The following is a 23,672-nucleotide window of genomic DNA, read 5'->3' on the forward strand; positions in this document are numbered from 1 at the left end:
AATTTGGTAGCACCTGATGACATCATCCCAGACACCATTCCTACGTTTGGCCAACGTTGGTTAAACTGAGTCATTTACGTTGAGCCAACGTAGCGTACCTAATGTTGGGTTAACGTTGTAAGTGCAAAGAGAGCTAATGTTGGCCCAACGGAGGCAAACAATAGTTGGGCCATCGTTTGCCCAATGTAATGCCAACATTGACCCAACGAATCCCCAATGTTGGCCATACATAAGCCGAACGATAACCCAACCATGTGGTCAAACGATTGTATTCCTTAAGATATTAGAAAAATATTTTATTATGTATTTCCTGGGCTTGTCGTAGAGTGCTGATGCTGGCACTCCTTCATAGTAAGCGCTCACATTTTCCCTCAGTTTATCTTATAAATTCTTTACAGTAAGAATATACCAATGACAAGCTGATTGTAGGTTACAAATTAAAACAAGAAAATCTATTATAAGAGTAGGAGATACTACGAGCTTTGGTATACTAAATATTGAAAAATTCGCAATCTTTTTGCATGAATAGACATATGATAATATTTGTCACTGTTTTATGTTTAGGATGAATTTACGTTGAAAATATGCATACATATGTATACATGTTCAAAATGAAAAAACAAATTTTGTTTTGTAAAAGGTGTATTATACACCCAGTTACAAAGCTGCACAAGGGGGAGATAACCATATACACTATTGTTATCATAAATTAAATTTGGTTATTCATAATTATTTATTTTTGTGCTATTAAGTTCTAAATATTAAACGCGAATACTTGCTGAATGAATATGAAACATGCAGTTTACCGAATTCGAGAAAAGAGCCAACAATCCTTTTTTTTTTTAAGAAGTAAAATTATATTAACACACATTTTGGTATTTCAACGTTGGGTAAACGTTGGCCCAACTTAGTGTCGCTGTTTAGATGCATCACAATATTTGCTTTCATACATCCTTATTTGCTTTCTAGTTTTGCTTTCTTGAGACCGACATACATTTTTGCATCAAGTATAATATTTAGTCTTTTTAAACATTTTTTTTTACCAAAGTCGTTTCGACGTTGGTTCAATGTTGGTTCAGTGTTGGCTAACTTTTGACTCTTGGTTGGACAAATGTAGAATAATGGAAATCATGTAATCATGGTTTTGATTTAAAATTCAAAATTTAACAATACTCTCACGCAGGATTCGCTTTTAAATCAAGTTTTTAAAAAGAAACATAAATTGAATTGGTTGTTCAAATATAGTAGGGCCAACGTTGGACCAACGTTGGGTCAATGTAGAACCTTTTTTATGATATGAAAGTATTTAAAATTTCAAAATGTGGTGTTTAATCATTTTGTTGTTAAGTAAAAACCATTTTGCTCAATAATAAATCAAAAAGAAATATTTCCATAACTACGGACTACTACATTGGGCCAATGTTGGGCCAACGTTGTCTTGCCAACGCCAACTAAAAGCCAACGATCCAACCATGAGCCAACGTTGGCCCAACGGAGGCATGCTGTCTGGTATGGACGCTTGTTTTTCTTAATTTTGCCTACAATTGTATCATAACATCACGATTGATGTACACACAATTAGCTTGTTAAACTGTTTTGATATGGAATCTCTAAATGCATAAGCTAGCAATTGAATGCCGCCACAAACGAAAGAAAAATAATGGCAATACGAATTATGTTTTAGTTTTCTCTTTTTCATATCGTATAAATAGTATTATTATTATTCGTTTTAAATATACGATGAATATTTGTAAATTACAGCGAAGCATATTGAATCAAACCCTGAATAAACCGAGAACATGTGAAAAACATGCACTTTTGAAACCAATTAAAATGTATGTTGCACTTTGGTAAAGCGAACACCTTTCTAAACAAAACCCGTTTAAGCTCTATACAATTTTTACACGAAAAGTTTTGATATAAAATTCAAAAATGTATTTGCACTTGTTATAAAGTTGCTGACCGATAAAGCACGTGACAAAAATCCAGATCATTACCTTGAACGAGGTGAATATTGTGACGTGTCCTGATATTCGATTTGTGCTTATCACCTTAATGCCGAATTTCACATACAAACACAATGGTAAGTGGAATATTTTATTCGAGAACATTTTGTCGAAATCTTGAGCATTTAGTGATTTTTCAGTTTAAAAAGATATAGCCATCAAAAAGACTATTTTCATATTTGCTTCGTTCAATTTAAAGTTATCCTAAAATAATGTATAACAATTTATTACTTCAAGTAAATATTTTAACATTAAAACTGGCCAAACTCTACATTGCGACAAATACATTTTGTGGTCATATTACCTTCACTACCGTACTTGTTTATAATATAGTGTGAATGTTTTTAGGAACAGATGTAATATCATTATATTTCGAGAGACAAAAGCTTATTTGGCAAAATGAACGTAATTTCGTTCTTGATATATGGTCAGTCGATCGCATAAGTAGTGAAAAGCAATACATCATTTCTGACCCAGAACATATTATAAATGTCTTTCATATAAACAAAACCATATTTTTAAATACCCTTTTAAATTAAATTGAGATGTTGTATTAGTTTACCTTTGATGACGTAATTTTGATTTATTTTCTGTCAATTTGAAGCCGTGTTTCTTAATAGTCAGATAAATTCTTCAATGGACCACATTTGAAAAAAGGTGTTGTTTTTGTGTAATATCAGGTAAATGTCTTATTTTTAAGTGTAAATGTTTGTAAGAATTAGGCAAAATGGAAACAATCAGAAACATGCATGCCTAAAATCCACCAATATGACGATAAATATCACCAAACATACTTTCTCTATTTGAAAAGACCATTATTTGATATTTGTGTTATTGACATTTTTCTCCAAATAGAATCTTAGAAAATGTTCATTTTTAGTGCATTTCAATGAAAATGTGACCAGCATGATATGGAAAATATCTGTTTTCCTTGATTTTGATGGTGCAAATAGTCCAATTACACTATAAAAAAAGATGAGTTTTTCATACCATGTTCCACCCACTGCCTGATTCTTACAGGGACTGACACTTAAAATGTCTTGCTAACTGTAGGTCTGTATTAAAGTTTCAAGAAACCGAACTTTAAATTTCTTAATGTTTCTATATGTAAGGTGTTAATCAGTCCTAATGCCAATGGCACACAAAGCCTATAAGGGTAATATTTTGATCCGTTCCATGTAACAATGACTATTCTTTTTAAATATAAATAGACATTATAAAGACCTTTTGTTCTAATGTCCCTCTTCTTTCCAATTTATTTCTGTACTCTTACGAGACGACTTGCTTTACAAAAAAATATATTGTCGATGTATTATCCATGAATAATCTCAAGTTTTCTCGATAGATTCCATTTACATATCCAATAACCCAGCCTCTACTGTTTTACGGGTTAACATCTTAGAGTTGATAAAATATGCTAGAGCCTGCACTTTTTATGTAGATTTTCAAAATACGCCATTGATATCCTACCATCAGACTTTTTAACCAAGGATACAAAAAAAAAATGTGCCTTATAAAAGAAGTGTTCCTGTAAATATAAACAGGAACGAGTGATCATATTTTGGTTATTCACTCTGTCCGATTATTTATTCTATTATTCGATGAAATTGTTATTATATACTAATAAAAATATGTATTCATTACACCTCTAATGAAGTTTCACGCTTGTTGACATTTGACATAAACGTTCACAAAATGTACACAATACGAACCTACACTGAAACTCGTATTGCCAAAAAAAGAAGCGCGAGGTTTGACAAGCCAAAAAACATATTTGAAATGCCTGTTCCGCATCAAGAATAAAATTGCTATTTCTTGCCTGCTCAAAAATTATTATTAAATAGTCCCTCCAATTGTGTGATCATAAGTTTTGTCTATTTCCCATTCCTTTTCTTTTAGATTATAGAAACGCATTGTAAGTGAAAAAAGACTATCAATTTTATTTAGTTTTGAGTACTTTCTGCATGCAATTTATATTTGATTTATCAATTTCATAAGTGTTTTGTTATAATGCTGCAATTGGGAGGTTACGTTTTGGAACATATGTACAGCGTACAACTGAAATTTGCGATATTAACATGATTTTTTTTTATATTTAAACTTGATAACAAATCTAATTTTTATATGTATATTTCATAGGGTAGTCTCATATTTCAAGTTTCGATTATATTTTGTTGCCTTGACTTGAGCATGGCAAACGGCTGTTATTTTTATCCAAAACATGGAGAAATACACAATTGGGTATATCAACGTAATCTCCAACCAGATCAAATTCATCCACATCATCACCGTTCATCAATATCCCGTGCGATTTCGTCTGGTGGGACAAACATAGATACAAGTTCTAATTACCAAAACTTTATCTTGGGAGAGAAGCGACACTCCCATACCCTACAAGCTACTCACGTTTACCATACGGGACATCATCATCACTCCAGGGAGCACCATTATATCGAAGTCTATCATCAAGTAAGTTCATAATCAATGAATATGTTGTGATCAAATATGAGAGATAAAACTGTTTGTTTTTATGGGTATAAAATAGCGCACGGCTAATATACAAAAGTGCAATGGTATTGTCTATTGGCTTGAATTATCTGCTTTTTATTGATTAATTTACCGTTTGCGCTTTTGTTTTAGACATCAACTTGTCGATTTATTGACTATTGCTTAGTGTACTGCGGCAAAATTTCATGCATTTGAGTGGGAGAACAATTTTCCCAATCAAACAGACTATAAATAAGTCTGACACGCCTTACTAGACCTTTATTGTACTGTCTCAGAGTCTCAATGCAGGTACAACTCGGGCATATTATCATGAATTCGTTTAAAACAGTCGTCACTCTATTCCCTTACATAGGGCATACTTGGCGGAGAATCAGCTACTTCCAACATGTAAAGTCTTTTGTGTGTCTCAGCCAAGTCAATACATTTTTTTCACGCGCAATAGGCACTTCTGTAGGTATATTATTTTGTTTCAGACGGCGGGTTATATTTGGGTTGCCAGCACAGATGGTCATTGCGGTAAACATGACTGTTGTGGTAATTATTTTTAGTCCGGTAGCAAATCAACAGAGTTTTATTCGATCACCTGAGAAAAATAGTTCGTTCACTTCGACACTTGTTATTTTTTTATCGATAAAAAACACGGAAGAATATTTCATGCTTAAGTCATGGCGATACTACTACAAACTTTATTGGGTTTAAATAAAACAAAATAGGATGATTATTATTTCAGCTATATATATATGTGTGTGTGTGTGTGTGTGTGTAAAGGTCTGAAAAATTTCCAGCGATATTAGAACCGTCAAATCTACGATGCAAAATTTTGGCCGTTTCCTCCGCGGGGACTCGAACTCGTACCGCTGGGACATCTATGGCAACACCGCTTGCACGAAATCCGACGCCCCAGACTATAAAATATAGCTTTCGTTGGCCGGGTCATTCCTCCTCGTAGGATTAATCAACTTGTGTATCTCTCCATGTTTTGGATAAAAATAACACCCGTTTGCCATGCTCAAGTCAAGTCTAACATCGTTTGGAATTTTTCAGACCTTTCTATACGTTTAAATTATCTTTATATATTATTCCGTTGTCTAAAACTCCTCTTTTTTTTAAAAAAAAAGTTTTAATGCATAAATCTTATCAACACAAGCCACGTAAATCCAGAGACAAAAATCCTACAGTTCATACATATTATACTTGCATGAGTAAACAGACAATTTCATTGACTTTTTCAGGAATTCAGCAGCCAGTTTACAATTATTGTGCAAGTAACCCATGTGTACATGGACATTGCGGAAGTACCTATACCGGATTTTATTGTTCTTGTCAACACAACTACAAAGGCGTTATATGCGATAGATGTAAGTTTACGTTTATTTTTTTAATTTTTTTAGGTATTTTGTGTAATTGCATATATATAAATATATATATATATAGGTCTGAAATATATATACATGTACATTCAAAGAGTAAACCACGTTTAACCTGAATAATCAACGCAGAGTAAAGTCTGTATAAAGATGGAGTATATTGACATCGGAACTATTTCATATTAGTTAATAATTAGTTAGGAAATATTCGTATTTATGAAAAGTCGTCATGTGGTTACCAGTTTTTGGACAGTTTGCGTTTCTTGATCCGTGTGGCAGTAAATGAGCAAGCGTATGCTAACAAAAAGTCATGTTTTGATTCAAGTCCAAAATAACAGTTTGATCCTTAATCAAAACTGTATTCAATTTAGGATTGTGTTGAACCTCTGACTACCGAGCAATCGATGTCATTGATATCACAGCACCAAAATATGTTTATACAAAATAACCTTTGTTGACCAAATTATAAAGATACCCACCCAATTCAAAGGCTTGAGACAAGCCAATATCAAATGAATCACATAAAAATACAGAAACTAAAACATATTGATATAATATAAAAATGGTTTATTTTGTTATTTTGAGAAAGTGCAGTCAACTTTGTTCTATCATAAAGATGAACGGTTAATTCAAATCCACAAATAATGTGTTTTCCCATTGGAGCATTCACGGTTTAGTTCTGATTTCAAAAAATTTATTTTACTTTAAGATGTGTTTTGTTCTTGTTTTTGTTTTTTGTTTTGTTTTGTATAGATGTTTATGTCGAATCATAAAGATTTAGTGTATTTTTGTTTGTCGTATTAACTAACCTTGGATTGTACACTGTACAAGGAGTCATTTGGTTGATTTCCTCATATACGGAAACAAACATTAGAAACAGATGGAAGTACCATAGTATGTGATTTAATTCGGAGGAAAAAATAATCAACAGGTTATGTATAACCCAGGAACAGAGACTATACCAAAATAAAACCAGACAATACACAAAGAACAGAAGTTAACTAAGATAAAAAGCAAACAAACGCACATCCATACACGAAAAAAGGATAAATGAGAAAACAAGACTCTATTTTAATGGAAGTATCAAGCAGATGCACCGATAGGGTAAGCGTCTTTAACTTCAAACATAACAACTCTGCATAAAACAGGTAGCTACTAGTTTCTTGTAGTTATTTTTTATTTCCAGTCATTGTATATAAATGTCATGTACATGGAATGTAAACAATGATACTCATTTATTTTTGTAGTAATCGATCGTAAGTACGCCATTTATTTTCATAATTAAAAGCCAAAAACCAATGGGGAAAAGAGGAAGAAATCCTCGAAGGGGATCATCGTCATGCGCAGCAACTCCAATAACATTTAACGGAATATGTTAGTCATACCATTAAGTATATATGAACTCTTCTTTAAAACTTTTAGTAAAACTGACACTAACTAGACAAACGAAATTCCTGAACGATATGGTTCCTTACTTTGGTAAACTGAGCATTTACGACACGCAAGACTCCGTGTCCCAAATAACCGATAACTAAATCCATTACTCTCATGTCGACATTCCCCATTGTATTCCTTTATCACTATTGATTCTGTTTAACTACCACAAATTGTTTTTCCTAAATATGAAATATGTTCTTTATCCATCAATATTTATATACGCCGTAGTATGAGAAGTTTATTCCATGCAGATAATGTACGCACGAATCTACTTACATCACAGGGGGGGGGGGGATGGGGGTGACTTTTGTTGTGCATCTTGAGCTGAAAAAATATTCCCCATTCATATATTTGTCGAGCAAGAAAATCCATCTCATTCATATATTTTTCAGTGCAAAATACATAACCATTCATATATTCTACCACATCAATTTGAATTGAGAAGATAAGAAAAGACACTAATTGAAAATTCATTAATGATAATTGGAAATTATTAAATTGTAGGAATATAACCCATTTATATAGTAAACCTCAGAAATGACAACCCAATCACACAGGAGAGTAGAAAACGTATGACCCAATAATATATTTCAACTCTTGAAAAACAGACCCATTCCAGCGGCGTGTCTGTTTATACTGAAATACTGATGTATAGGAAGTAACTCCAGTGAATTACGTATACCGACAACATATTGCTTAGTACATATTTTGTTTGTATCATCAAAAATATTAGATTATTATATATTTTTTCAACGACAGGGAGTTCCTCATGCTTGTCTCGTCGAGCGTCTTTGAGACGAGATGAGCATGAGAAACTCCCGCGAGTTGAAAAAATATTTAATAATCTGCTTATCGCTGTTTTGCTGAATTTTAAGATATTACTTTTCTTTTATTTTCCGTTTTCTTAACCTAAATATGTAAATTTTGTAAGCGCTGCAAAATTTTCTTTTCGGGACTATTTTTCAGCAACGTGCTACGTGACGTCACGTATGTTGTGCAGCTGTGTTACATATTTTTTGAAAAAAAAATCGGTTAACTATGACATTCGCGCTTAAAATGTGTAGGATTATCTTGGGATTTATTCATTCTAATCGGATGTTATGGTATTTAATCACTCCATTGTAGACTAAAAAATATTGCCACAAATTAGCAAATATTTCATACGCAGTAAACAAACAGACGGTTATTTGGGTCGTAAAATATTCCTACGTTGTTGCTTGTATGTCATGCGAGGACATAGAAACTAGCGATAATGTTTATTCTCAGTCGACTGGCGTGGGATTGAAAATTATCGTATAGCAAGATCAAAGCAATTGTAAACAAGATAGCGATACTACATATTGAATAAACTGCAAAATAACATCAGGATACATGTACATTTAAGGCTGTGGCAGAAGTCATATTGAAATCAATATCATAATACAGTGACTTTACACTTTTAAAATGCATTTTCATATCATAGCAGGGAAATTATATAAAAATTGTTTAAATACAACAGTAAACCTATTTTTCCAAACTAGGCTATTTAAAAATATAATTTTTCCGAAAAAATGTAGGTGAAAATGTGTCTACAAGAAAGAGTTTAAAAAAACCCTTTTATTTAACATATTAATTAACAAGCTTGGTTCTCATAATGGTATTAATTTAATGATATTTTTAGCTTGTAATTCTAACCCATGTCTTAATGGACGATGCATTCCTCATGAGGGTCGTTATAGTTGTCATTGTGAAAGAGGTTTTGTGGGGACTAATTGTGAGCGTTATCACGACAGTAGGTAAATTAAAAAATTTCCTCCAATTCGCGCATACCTAAATGCCAAGTTTCAAATAAGGTCGAGATAAAGTCAATTCCCATTGTGTTTTTTCCGTGGCTGCAATCCTTGCTGAAACCCGAAAGTGAAACCCATGCTTATTAGTTCTCCTCCATGTTGTTTCAGGCCGACCCTTTTTCCCTTCTGAATGCCACGTCAAAGCCGGTTTATATAACCTTGTGTTATCCATTCTGAGTACGTGTCCGATCCATCTCAATGACCTGTGGGTCATAAGATTACTTGCTTTTTTTATATTATAGTATTTTGATGACGCGTTTCAATCGAAATGTTCTATGTCCAAATAAATTGACCCAATTGATTTAGTCATCTGTTTATTAGGGCCCTTATATCTTTAGATATAAAAGATCTAAAACACTAAGCGTTTGATATAATCACACAATGAATTTGATGTCCAGAAACGGGGGTATGTTAGAATGTAATACAACAAAATATAATTGTTTCAAATAATAGATTATGTGTCATATGAGGTCAACACTATGAAAACACTTTAAAGAATCTACCAATTTTAGCTTAAAATTGCCATCCGAAATTTTACAGTCCCTGAATTGATCCGCGCTACTATTTGACCGATCAATAACTGGTTAAACGGATCATTTTGGCATATCGGAAATGATCGATGACCGATTATCGATCGCAATTATAGTTACAAGGATCAGCTCTTGTACTATAAACGCTCTTTTAGCATTTTCACTTTCAGCACAAGTCATTGTAATTAAAGACTTCACTCAAGATATGTCTTATATGTTTTTAATGACCGGCATCTGAATTACCAATTGTTAGATCAATGAGGCATTTGTAGAATTTTTGTGTTAATTTGCAGTACATAACAATGGAGTTTTAGCTCATTTTGGTAAATAATATGGAAACATTTTTATTTTATGATTCAGATGGTTCAATAATTATAATAACACTGCCAGAGTCAACTCAAAGTATTTTCGATTTTCTCTAATTCTGGACTTTTAATCTGTGCCGTTAACAAAGAATTTTATATTTAGCTTGTTCTTCTAATCCATGTGTACACGGTACATGCCACCATACATCATACGGATATACATGCTCATGCGTTCCAGGTTATCATGGGACAAAGTGTGATCAAGGTATTATTTTCTTAACATTGTAACGTTTTTAGATTGTGATTGATGATCTGTTTGTGAATGCATAAACTTTGTACAGGAAGTTCATTTTTATAACAAAAATTCTCATTTATTTGTTTAAATTATATAATCGATGATTTTCAATTAAACGTATCTTTGCTGGGCACAAAATGCCACTTAATATACCGCATGAGGTGTTCTTACGATATAATGGTCATGATCTCGAATATATTATATTCCGCATATGGACAAATATCTATATTTTGGAAGATTATGTATATATATATATGTAAAAAAGAAACTTACGTACTATTATTAAAGTTAATACTACCGTATATTTACGACGACTATTGTCAGTATTGATAAAATCATACATCTGAGTGTCAATGACTAAATATGGCTTCATTTCTCAAATAACGAAATATTCAATGCTGCAATATAACCAGTCTGTGAAGACAAAACTTTAAATGTACATTAAAACAGGCTTTGATACTACAAACGCAAAAACAAACAAGGATGTCATAATTAGAATGAGAAACAGGATAAAACCAATTTGTAGACAAGACAATTATACATGCCCAAACTATAAATAAAGTAACATTCCATCTACACTGTAAGAATCATGGATAATGTTATTCATGGTAGGAAAGCCTACATATTTTTATTTCTTTTTTTTTTCTTTCTTTTTTTTTCTTTTTCGTTTTTTGTTTTGTTTTTTGTTCTTTTTTTGTTTTGTTTATAATGCCATAGTAAACAGAATGTAACATGTGGCTTTCCATATAACCCCTATCTATAGGAGATATAAAGAAAAGGGAATGTACTATACAATTCAAATTTAAGGGAGACAACTCAGTGAATGACACTGAAATACAATATAAATTATTGGATTTTCGACATGAATTATCTTCTATTAACATACATATCAGAAAGAGTAATGTTACGTTTTATAAAAAAGACCGATAAAACAACTGAAAAAAATGTGTATCCTTTTGGGGTAATGTATCACATATTACAGCATTTGCAAGTATCTTGCAAAGACTAGAATGACACCATCTAGAATTCTGAGTATAAACCAGGTGAGGCTGTGGATATCCTCTTCTCTTGTAGAAACACTGTCCGAAATGTTCAGAATAACTACAAAAAGATAGTATTTTGATATTGAGTTGTGAAAAGAAATAATGAAAATATCAAATAATAATCCACAATTGTAATAACACCATAGAATACACTTTAAAAAGTGGTGAACTTTTTATTAGAATTAAATGAATCTTTTTTTTTTAGGTTTTAACATCTAATTAATGAATGAATACGAAATAAGAAATTTAATAACATGTTGTCAGCCTATTATGACCGTGTAATGACAAACAGAAGAATAATGTAAAATATTGTAAAAACAGTATACACAAATAAAATTTGAATTTTTGAAATTACAAAACTACCGACAACAAAGAATTATCTTTATCACTGAAAGATGTTGAAGGGGTCTTTAGGGTTTTCTTTGACTTTTTTAAATATGATGTTGGGTCTAATATGTATTTTTTGTCTACTTTCAGTTGTTAATCGTAAGTAGACTTCACTATCCAATGTACAAGGAATTAGATGTCAGGAAAATAAGCACCGTTTAAAGTACACATTATATTTCTTGTTTGGAATTTTCAATATATAGTTGATCACATAAAAAATGTGTATCAATGATTATATTGTGCATTACAATGACATGGTTTTATAAAACGTAAAAAAAAAGACAATTGTGATGCGACAGCACCAGATAAAACGAAATTATGACGTCATGATAACCATAGATTTCGACCAATCGAGAGACAGAGAGGGAGAGAGGTAAACTATAGGACATCTACAAGTCCATAATTAGGTTACACCGCATAAAGATTGGGAACTCCGATAATCAAGTTATATAATAAAACGCGGTTTGTTTGATTTTTAACTCACAATATCATCATGATATTCACATGTGTGTTCACTTTATCTTTTACTTTCAACGGTCCAAAGTCAAGTGCATTACAAGTATCCTATGTTTTTCATGCTAATAATACAAATTGACAACAATTATATTTGTATTTAGATTGTTCCTCTAATCCATGTTTGCATGGAACATGCCATAACACAGCTAACGGATATTCATGCCACTGCAATACGGGTTACCAGGGAACTAATTGTGACCAAGGTAACAATCATATCAATTTTCCCATGTACTTTTGATAATATATTGTGTCGATTATAGCAAGGAATTATTGACAAAAACTCTATTGGAAATATTGATAATATTAGAGAAATCGTATTCTATCAGACCGAAATTTTTTTCATTTTATCGGAACTGGATTGCACTGTAAATTCATTAGTATAATAAAATAAATGTCAATTTTGAATGCCTTATTGTTTTAGGCTAATGTAGTGCAATCATTTTGTGCATTCGACTCACAAATCCTTTTTATTTAAATTTCATATTTACTGAAGGATAGCATACATCCCGTCGGTAAAATCATGAAACTGTGTTTTGGTATTTTTTTAAAGCCATGAACTTAAGGTGCAGTCCACTGGTGGTTGAGAGATGAAATGAGCTTTTTATTTATCTTTCTGGACCGGATAATTACATTTCATACCTCGTTTCATTTACTTTACTGTATTAAAAAACCGAATATCAAACTTTTTAGGCTATGTGAACTTATACCTGATATTCAAACAAATCTTTTTATGGCTCTGTGATATTTTTTTACTAAAAACTAATTGTTAAATATAGACATCGTCCTGAAACCTAGTTAAAATAGTAATGGTACAAAATTTGATTGTTAAGACATGTCTCCATTGTAGTTAAAAGACAAAACTGTTCAATTTTATTGTGAAGATTACTTTCCTTAAATTGTTTGTTTCAGTTAAATACTGTAAGTACATCTTTAAATGTGTATTTTGTTAACAAAATTGCAACGATTTCTTTTCTACAAGACAGTATAAGATAGTACTTATTACCCGGTTAGCTCTCATTGGTATCAAATTAATTTGTATAAAAATGTGCATGTCAGCGTACTAAAGTTTTTGCTATGATGTGAAAAAAAAAAAAAACATATAATATTTATTTTAAAATTATAAACATGTTTAACACCACTTCTAACTATCGATGGGTAATTGCAAACAGAAATAAAAAGGCAAAATAAGTTCAATGAAAAACAATTCAGATACCAATTGCAAATATATTTTATTCAAATTAAACCAAAAAATTCAAATAAATTTTTCCATTCATTTATTTTGTAATATTTGATTACAGAACTGCATTTTTATTTTGTTAATCAAATAATAATTTAATTTCAGAAGTCACACGCTTTCTGATTGGATAAACAATGTCATCCATCATCTCATAGACACGATTTTCTAATCAATGTGACGTGATCAAATGTTTTTAATGTTTTACTCGTTGAATTCTGATACTTAAATGAAAATAACCTGCTACTACGCAGAGATCATATTGATTAATAAGTGTGTACCACGTGACTGAGGTTATTTCATCTTAGACCGAAAAATATAACAGTCATTCCTTAAGCACCGCTAAAAACGACGAATATCATATACATGTAGCAGACATGTTATACTCTATCTCCCTAAAGCTGTACTAAAGCATAAACAGAAAAAAATGTACACATGTAGGCTAAAAAACTTTTTGACTTATAAAACGTTCACCAAATAACGAAAGGTTATTTGAATAGAATAAATTTGTCGTTTTAAAAATTTGTTTTTTATACATGTTAAAATTAATCAGAAACACACAACTTCTTTATCTATCCCACTTCCCCTTTTATCTATCAGCATTTGTGTTTGACTGACTGCTGTTTACATGTATTATTTGATAAATAAAATACATTGAATGTGTTTGCTACACGAATAATTAAAAGATGGATTGCATTGTAATATGTAACAATTTGTCATTGCTTGCCTTAGTTGCATTGGCACATTTTTTAGATTGTTATCCTGATCCATGCAACGGGAGAGGGACTTGTATGAATTTACGGACTGGCTTTCGGTGTACATGCAACAATGGCTACAGCGGGAATACATGTCAACAAGGTAAGATAACTGTTCTTTTTTTAATGCCAACTTAAGCCGATCATTTTGTATGAATGATACGTTGCATCTTGTAATGTTTGACAACGGCAGTAATTCTGAAATCAAGAAATAATTTAAATACTACTTTGATGACACAATTTTAGAGTGTATATTGGAATGCGCAACTTTTTTGCTTTAAATTTTTCATATTTTAATTAACCATTCCTCAAATAATGTAAATGGACACTTATGAAATCAGATATTTTACTTCTCGTCACCAACGTGTATGATCTGGACAAATACAAATGCGTGAATAATGCAGTTCGCATTCGTGTTTTTGTTGTTGTTAATAAACAACATAAATAAATACATAAATAATCTTTTTATTTACAGTAACTGATGGTGAGTAATACCAATTTAAACTGATTAACCGCTAATATTTTTCCAATGTTCGTTTCCTATTTCATTTCATAGCCTTTGGGTGTGTATATGTGCGTGTGTGAGCCCATTTTGATTTATCGGATTGGATTGAAATACCTATTTTTTAATTAAATGATTTACTGCATTCTTCAATCAACTTTATATCCTTTCCATTCATGCCATAGAATAGATGTTCTTTTTACATGTGTAGTGCGTGTTAAAAAAATTTCTTTATCTACTTTTTAATGAAAATGCTGTTAAAAGAATACCGCATTGATTCGTACCGTCCTGAGTTATTAAAATAATTTTTAACAAAGCGCTCTTCCTTAAGTAATGGCAGCGCAATGATTTATTGGTTACACGAAACTATTGTTTTGGTTAAACAATTCAAAGAGTGAAATACCTTCTTAAGATTACATGGATAGGTAAATGCAACATAACAAACTATTAACGGCGGGTGTTTCTAGAAAAGCAGAGGACTCTTACCCTACCGGTGCACCTGGTCCATGCTCCCAGTTTTTAGTGGAGTCCGAGTTACTCATTTACTTTTGTTACTTTGTATGTATGATTTTAGTTACTGTATGTTCTTTGTTGTGTATGTCTGTTTTCCATGTCGGATTTTTGTCCCTGGATTACATTCTTTTGATTACAGCTATAACCTTGGTTCCCTTGATTACTCATTAACATATCATGTTGTGTTGAAATTAAAGATTTCAGAAACTGTACTAAAGTGGATATTTTCTCGCAAAAATACGCATAAGTAATCATTGACCTGACTGAAAAGCAAAGCATGGTACAGAACAGTTTCATAGGGAAAACAGTCTTCGTTTCGGTCACAAGTAAAATAACTTGTACAAAAACTCGGGATTTAGAAAACTATCATACACAGACAAATATTTTTCATGTGAAGTTCATGCTAATCGAGCTTCACGTGAAATTCGTGTGAATTCACATGAAATTAACGTGATTTTCACATGATATTTATTTAACATGACTTTCATGTTATCAATTCACCTTTTTTCATGAAAGACTACATTATGTCTATTTCTTATTTTTCAGATTGTGCTAGCAACCCTTGTGTTCACGGGAAGTGTGTAAGGCATACATCCGGTTATTCATGTACATGCGATCCTGGTTACGAGGGCAAGACCTGTAATACATGTACGTATAAGCATTATCTATCAGTATATCTTAGGAATAAAACTTTAATTTATACATCAGTTTTATGCAATAAATAAAACAAAGTTATATGGACTCTTGACGTCATTGATCCCTCAGTTAAAATTTGAAATAGGAAATAAATCGAAATCTAGGAAATGTACTAGTATTTCCTGACATAAGTTAAACAACGTTCAGACTGTGTTAACAATTTGTAGGAAACTAATGATTTGGTCTTACTAAAACGGAACAAAAATGTAGTTATTATAAGAAAATACGAGGCAGATGCTTTATGAAAGACCCCCGATGAAATAGAAATTTATCAATGACGTAAGTTTGATACGTGTGGTACTTTGGTAGACATCTAACATTTAAACAGAGTATTTCAATTATTTGATGCTTTATCCTATAAGGCAATGGCTGAACAAAAAAGAAATAAAGTATAAAGTATGCACTGTTCGAATGGGCATATGAACTATTAACACAGATATGAAAGAATTGTGTTTTACTTTGGAAGTATCATTGTTTGTGGGGTATCAATTTTCGTGGTTTTCGTGGATTGGAAAACGATGAAATTTGGTTCCCTATCATACAATAAAAATTTCCAATTTAATTTTATGATAGAGTAGACAAATCTACGAATTTAAGAATCTACGAACTGGCGTTTTTTTCCATAAACCACGAAAATTGGTATCCACAAATACAAGTTTGTCACAGTATTTTTATTAGTTTAATATTAATGAGGTAATGGTTTGAGAACTTATTCAGCATTAGACAAATTTGTACCTTTTTGTTTCCTATAATATATTACCAAACCAACAATTGCATGGTTGCTTTTTATGTCCATGATGATATATAGTATTAAGTATAAATCTACCATGTTAAAAATTCTTACATCAAAAATATTTAGCGCCGCGAAAATGTATCTTAAAAAAATCTTCAATTGAGTCTTGTTGATGAAAATTTTATCTATCGTGCCAAGTACCTGCAGTGAAGGTTATTCATTCATTCTACGAAATACTCCTGTATGAATATACCATCTAAGAAAGTTCTGATTATAATCGGAGGTTTATAAATTCACCTTATGCGTACATTGCGTGATTAAGACGAGCGTAAGTTAAAAAATAATAATAATATAGGTTATTGCATGAAAATTAGTGAATATTGTCCCGAGTAGAATATTATATTGCACGAGCTTGCGAGTGCATTAAAATTTTCTGCGAGGGACACTATTCACCAGTATTCATGCAATAACACTTTTATTATACTTTAATAAATATTTCAGTTAACATTATACTAATAATTGTTGGATATAATGCATTTGACATCGTAGTATGTTTTTTATTGCATTAGTTTAAATATGATGCATAATAAACATATGAACTAGTGCAATATGCATTTATGAATGTTTGATAAATTGTAGTAAAATAAAAAGGAATGCATTTTTTGTTTGTACTATTTGAAAGAAAAATAACTGTCACCAGACACGGAAATTTGACCCATATAAAGAGGTCATCGCCTGTCAATATCCCGTTCAGCCATTTTTTAGCAGACGACAGCAGTGCAGTAAATTTGAGAACGTATTCGGAACGTCTCCGAATTTTTCCAGATACGAATGAAAGTTTGCGTGCAAATACCAGGATATATTGCATGCTTTGTTTTCTATTGATTTGAATTGAACAATATTTATTACTATATAATAATACATTATATTGCACATGCAAGCAATTTGAAGAAAACAAATACACTACAAAAAAACAAGTCTTCAAGTTGTTTTTGTGCATTGACAATGAATTATAAGATTTTCTAATAGTACCCGATTTTGGTTCAGTTTTGAGGTCTGGCTAAGGACTTTTTTAACGTCTTTGATTTGAGGTATTTTATTGATCCTAAAAGTTAAAAAAAAATAATTATAGGCTTTTTATTATGTTTCAGTACAAAATCGTAAGTAGTTTTTATTTTGGTCGAGTCTCTGGAATGGTGTAAGGTCGCTTAATGTCACATATTGTTCTGGCCTTACCTCTACAAGAAGAAAAGGCAAACTTCCTAAGTCTAGGATTATTTATCACTATTTATGACTCTCGTCATCAAGCTTTGAAAGTGTTTCAAACTGAATAATGAGGTTAAAACCCAAAGAAACTTGGGAAACATAAGAATATTTCCATGTCTGGTCTTTGTCCCTAGATTACATTCTTTTGATTACCGCTATAACCTTGGTTCCCTTGATTACTCTTTGATTACCGTTATAACCTTGGTTCCCTTGATTACTCTTTGATTACTCCCTTGCACTAGTATAACTAATAAATTGCTTGAACAGAAACGCAATATATTTTTTTTGCGGTCATAATCTGATATTAAAATTGGTGTCCAAAACCCAAGAAATAAATTCTTATTTAGTGAAGAAAATCATTACATTATATTTGATTTTACATTTTTACTCTGATATTTCACCATTTTAAAATCGTCAGAATGGCCTAAATCAACAAATTACTCATTTTTCTTAAATTTAAATGCATAGTGATATATTTTGAACAATTAATGTTTTTACAACATATCGTTTTGGGTCATTATCAGAGAATAATGCTACTACACCTTTATCATATTTATACTTATATATAAATATATACTGAAAAAGAGGGAAAGAGAGCTATAACGTCAAGACGTTAGTACTAATATTGTTTAACCTAAAAAAATCGAATTAATTTTTACTTTTAAAAAGAATTGTCATCATCATGCTATGCCAAACCATACTTAGTTTAAGCATTTTTGATTTAAACAAATTTGGATTAGACACTAGTTATTCTAATTCACATGGTATTCCCCGTGCATGGAATATAAAATACAGTGAATTGTTGAACAAATAACGATCACACTTACCTGTTTTGTGATTTTTTTTCCTTTTAACTGTTGCTTAGAATTTATCAGTTTAGTAATTTTGTTTTTTTAGAAAGTTTTTGGATGTCAAAAACATAAACTGCGTCTTTTTTTGTTCTTTCCAGATTGTGCAAGGAATACATGTATACATGGGAAATGTATAAATACGCCAAATTCCTATATCTGTAGCTGCGACCCTAATTATACAGGACCAACATGTGATAGAGGTAAACAGATAAATATAGAAATTAGAGTTTTGACGATTATTGAATTACGGCTACGGTTTTACCCTTTTGACATTAGATTTGTGATGTAAACAGTGTCGCACGTCTTTATGTTGTTCACTACGTCATTTTAAATGCTCTGATGATATATCTTGTTTTGATTTTTTTTTAAAACAGCGTAGCCTCTCTCATTTGTTGGAATAAATTGGTAGGTGCATTATGATGACTCGTTAATGAGTCCTGTTTCACAGGGACGATCATTGTACTACTCCTGTCAGTGATAGGGCCGATAAATCAACCCCGTCAAACTACTTTATTTTTCTTGGCTTCACAGTAGCAAAGCCCGTATTATGAAAAAAAAGAGTGACATTGAGACACAGAGGGGAGGGTCTTGGTAGTTTTCCAATCAATTTATCAATCAATTATATTTTTGGCTGGATTTCTGGTATGCGTAACGTCAACAAATGTTCTCTTTGTCACATATACCGGTTATCATAACAAACAAAAACATTTCACGATAAGATATGATATTCTTTATTGAATGCATATATACCCTTTGCAAGTTGCATGAATTCAATGAACAGTGTATATGTATAAATATATGAGCCTTGGCTAACATAAACCTCGTGTTCCAAATTTATTGTTGTAAACTATTTGCAATTCGAACTGTTATTGCTTTTTTATCTTTTAAGATTGAAATTGAGCAGTTATTTAATTAATATTAGTTGCTGGAAAATTAATGTTTCATACTGGATCTTATCATGGTATTTTTCGCATTTCATTTGTGCCACTTATTTGTTTACCCTACCGGTGCACCTGGTCCATGCTCCTAGTTTTTAGTGGAGTCAGAGTTGCTCATTTGCTTTTGTTACTCTGTATGTATGATTTTAGTTACTGTGTGTTCTTTGTTGTGTATTTCTGTTTTCCATGTCTGGTCTTTGTCCTTGGATTGCATTCGTTTGATTACCACTATGACCTTGGTTCCCTTAATTACTCTTTTACAGAATCGAGGGCCATACATATGGTCATGTGTTAATACGATGACTACATAAATATATATAAACATTAACGGGATGTCTTGCTAGTCATAGCCCCACTAGTACAGGGAGTTAATAATACTGAGCAACCAAAATCACTTAAAACATATGCCCAATCTATATTAAGCGACACACTAATTTTTAAATCTGTCTATTCATTGGGAGCCGAGATAAGTACGACGGCATTCGAACGGACGGACATAGTGACAAACAGATGAGGTGGTTTCAATATGACTCAATGAGTAGGTTTTTAAAGGGATAATATAATGATAATTCCAATGAATACACAGTTCACCGAGTGAACGTTTGCTTACATGTATATTATTTACTTCACATCAGTCGAAAAGCATTACTACCTAAATAAAATAGTCTGCACAAACATGAAACAGATAATGATATAATTGGTATGCTTTTATTAATCGTTGATCATACTTTTGACAAACTACACCGCTTTCATTTCAATAATCACACGTTCAGCAAAAAAATAAAAGTAAAGTGTTCGACGGGAAAAAGGCTTAATCGGTGTTCACCTTGTTCGTATCTTAAAGACACAAGATTAATTTTAGTGTTGAATTTGGATTGGATATTAAGTCGAACGTAAAATCTGCTAAATGCTTTGTTAGCTACTCCCCAGAACAAGAAGAATTGTTATGATGATTTGGTCTCATCATGCGTGTGTCACCTCTGTGTTCCAAACTCCTGTTTGCGAAAGTCCTCCTTAACTAAATTACATGTGAATGTATGGATGTGTACGATGCAGCAATATTTTTGTAAATGACAGATCTTTCGATAAAATGATTAATTTGGTTTGAATCGCACAGCTGAAACTCCTCTATTTGTTTAAACTTGTGACTGGTAATGTCCATGTACTTTGTAAATTACTACATAATGCATCTTTTGTTTGTTTTTCGACAAAAATATGATATGTACAATATATTTTCAAATAACACAAAAATGGATATGTTTAATATATGAAAGTGCAACAACTCCACCGAAATGAAAAATGTCGGCTCAAGACCATGCATGGGTCTTCAATGAACGGCAAGGAAACTATCACGCCACAGGAAAGGGTGGAGCTAGTCCCAAACCTAAAATGTACATTATAAACAGGTACAGCGAAAACGTATATATATATATATACTCCAGCAACATAAAGGTAAATTGAAATTGAAACCACGACAAGACATACAGAGGCCAGAAATTCATGAATAGGGACTGGCGCAAAACATGCGGCGGGGGTAAAGTACTTTGGCGTGATAACAAACCTCCATCTTTTAAATTAAGACAATGTGGAAAATAATTTAAACACGAGTCTGATACAAATCGGATGTTAAAATCAATTTTCAATCCTTTTTGGTTAACTTAGATGCGCTGCAAATAATTACAGATTACATATCAAGGGAAAAATAATTAAAACATTGTAATGAAAAACACTTGGGTGGTATTCAGTCCACTCTACGTATGCCTCTTATCGGAAGCAGCATTGTAACGTCATGCAATCATTGTATGACGAATCGTTATAGAACAAGATTCGAAAAATATATTTAAAACTATGAATGGCACTCTCTTAGAAAAACTGTGGCAGTAAAAAGTTTTAAAACAGACCTCGGAATGCTTACCCAAGCAGCACACCTCGTCCTTATTCCCTACAGTATGATTTACCGATATAAAGTTTATATACATCAGATTGTACTAGATATATTCAGTTACTGTCCACTTCTAACTGCATTGTAATCAAACTAATAGATGCAGCTGTCGGCGAAGGATATTTGAACCTTTCCAGAGCACCTGATGTTACTCACGGGTTTTTGTGGGAGTTTATATTGCATGTAATTTTGCCTTTTGTGTGGCTTTATTTTCATTATCTTCAGTTTTATATGCAATTTAATTCTAGTATTTGCATTGTTTATGTAGATTGTCTCTATTTCCCGTTTTCAAATAATGGATATGCACTTAGATTTTGACGTTTCTAAGTTGTCGTTCTGTTCTGATCATTGGTACTTGTTTGATCATATTTATACTCTAATGTAAATATCGCATCATTGATGAAAGACGGAGATTATAGTCTAAAGGTATTATGATTAATGTCACATGTCGAGTCATGTTTATTTAAAGTTGTCGACATTTTTTTAAACTCTAACCAACATTTTCCGATACGGCATTAATGTCATTAAATATTACAAGACACAGAGTTCAATTTAAAACGAGTTAAGTACATTAAGATATCAAAAAACAACCCTTTGATAACTTCAAAAAATGATAAAAGTGAAACTGCCAAAGCTACGTCCAACTGTTCAATTTAAGCATTTTGGAGTTTTACCTAGGTTCAGGTCCGCAAGCCACCTGATAGCAATTCTGTTTCCCGATTGGCCAAATACTGATTACTTAGAGGCGTTCAAAAATACTGTATAGAAAATTTAAAATTGCGTTTGAAAAAACTATATAAAAAAGTTGAAATTGCGTGCCATGTGTTATTTTCTTGAAGGAAATGTAGTAAAATTTTAATGCGTCGGCTATTTCTTTTTTTTTTCTTTAAAATAGTACTTGTTTTTCATTAGATCTAGTTTCAGCAATAAACTATAACTATGGAGAGGTGGGATTTGAACCTCTTGAGGAGTTTTTTTTTTACAAAAATGATGTATTTTAAAGATAAGAGACATACACACACTTTTTTCTATTCCTATTTGTTTAAAAAATCTTTATGATCAAAATTTGTATTTTAACAGTTCGTTATTGTTTTTACAGAGATCAACCGTAAGTATACATATTTATTCAGCTTCATTACACAGTAAAGTCCTTAATGGTTCGGAAAATTGTCTTTTGTAGAGTTGAATTTATTGGATTGTACATACAATGAATCATAGTCGTATTTCTGATTTAAAACGCAATTATGTTTTAAAGGTTGATCACCTTCAAAACTGCCAATAAATTGGTCAAACATGTTTTGATATCTAGTATAATAAATCGGTCCTAATTTAAAATAACGGTTACGATTAACACAAAATGTACAACGACCTATGCCCTCTTACTTTGAGCGACAAAACCATTCTCACTCAGCAGCGTTGGAATATATAATAAGTGATGTTTTATGATTAAAATGACTCCTTAATAAGTAACATAAAAATGGCTAATCAAGAATACAGGTACGACTAGTTGGCTTGCAGTAAGACTTATGGGTCCAAGTATGCCAACTAAGCCTACTTTCGGGCTGCTGCTCCGTTTGGCAAGATCTGTTCGGTTACTCAAACGCTGTGGTCCTGACAGAATGCATTTTAAAATCTTCCAAATGACATTCAATCACATTCCATCAATGAATCAATCGAATCGATATTGAATACAGTTACATTACATGTAGCATTTTTAAGGCAACTTAACCAATTCCAGAATTACCTCAGAACAGCCTCATATTAATCGGTAAAGCATATTGTATTACATGTATTACTCGAAGATGAAGGTAAATTAATTTGTGATAATATGAATTTTAAGACATAAACATTCTATTTGTTTTAAAGACTGTGCTAGAGTTGTTTGTCAAAATGGGGGAAAATGTTTTAGCTCAAATGGCAGGTTCAGATGTGCATGCCAGTATGGATATACTGGACTGTTTTGCGAAAAATGTAAGTAAATGTTAAATGTGGGAAATATTGAAATAGTTTGAAAAAAAC

General features: G+C 31.9%; 1 protein-coding gene and 1 long non-coding RNA gene across 2 annotated transcripts; both read left to right on the forward strand.

Annotated features, from left to right (window-relative positions):
- Window positions 1–1,986: 1,986 nt before the first annotated feature.
- LOC148601620 (uncharacterized) lies at window positions 1,987–7,181 on the forward strand. The gene is made up of 5 exons (XM_088556222.1): window positions 1,987–2,083; window positions 4,146–4,475; window positions 4,988–5,048; window positions 5,747–5,872; window positions 7,129–7,181. Exons 1-5 carry the CDS (start codon window positions 2,081–2,083, stop codon window positions 7,164–7,166), a joined length of 558 nt encoding a protein of 185 aa, XP_088412348.1. The 5' UTR covers window positions 1,987–2,080; the 3' UTR covers window positions 7,167–7,181.
- An 8,591-nt stretch (window positions 7,182–15,772) lies between these two features.
- Window positions 15,773–22,762, forward strand: LOC148601621 (uncharacterized). The gene is made up of 3 exons (XR_015917257.1): window positions 15,773–15,875; window positions 18,872–18,973; window positions 22,753–22,762. It is a non-coding gene; the product is annotated as an uncharacterized LOC148601621 (long non-coding RNA).
- The last annotated feature ends 910 nt before the right edge of the window (window positions 22,763–23,672 follow it).

The sequence above is a fragment of the Perna viridis genome, chromosome 12, assembly GCF_037379345.1.
Source record: "Perna viridis isolate PV_CMFRI_1.1 ecotype Kerala chromosome 12, ASM3737934v1, whole genome shotgun sequence".
Lineage (NCBI taxonomy): Eukaryota > Metazoa > Mollusca > Bivalvia > Mytilida > Mytilidae > Perna > Perna viridis.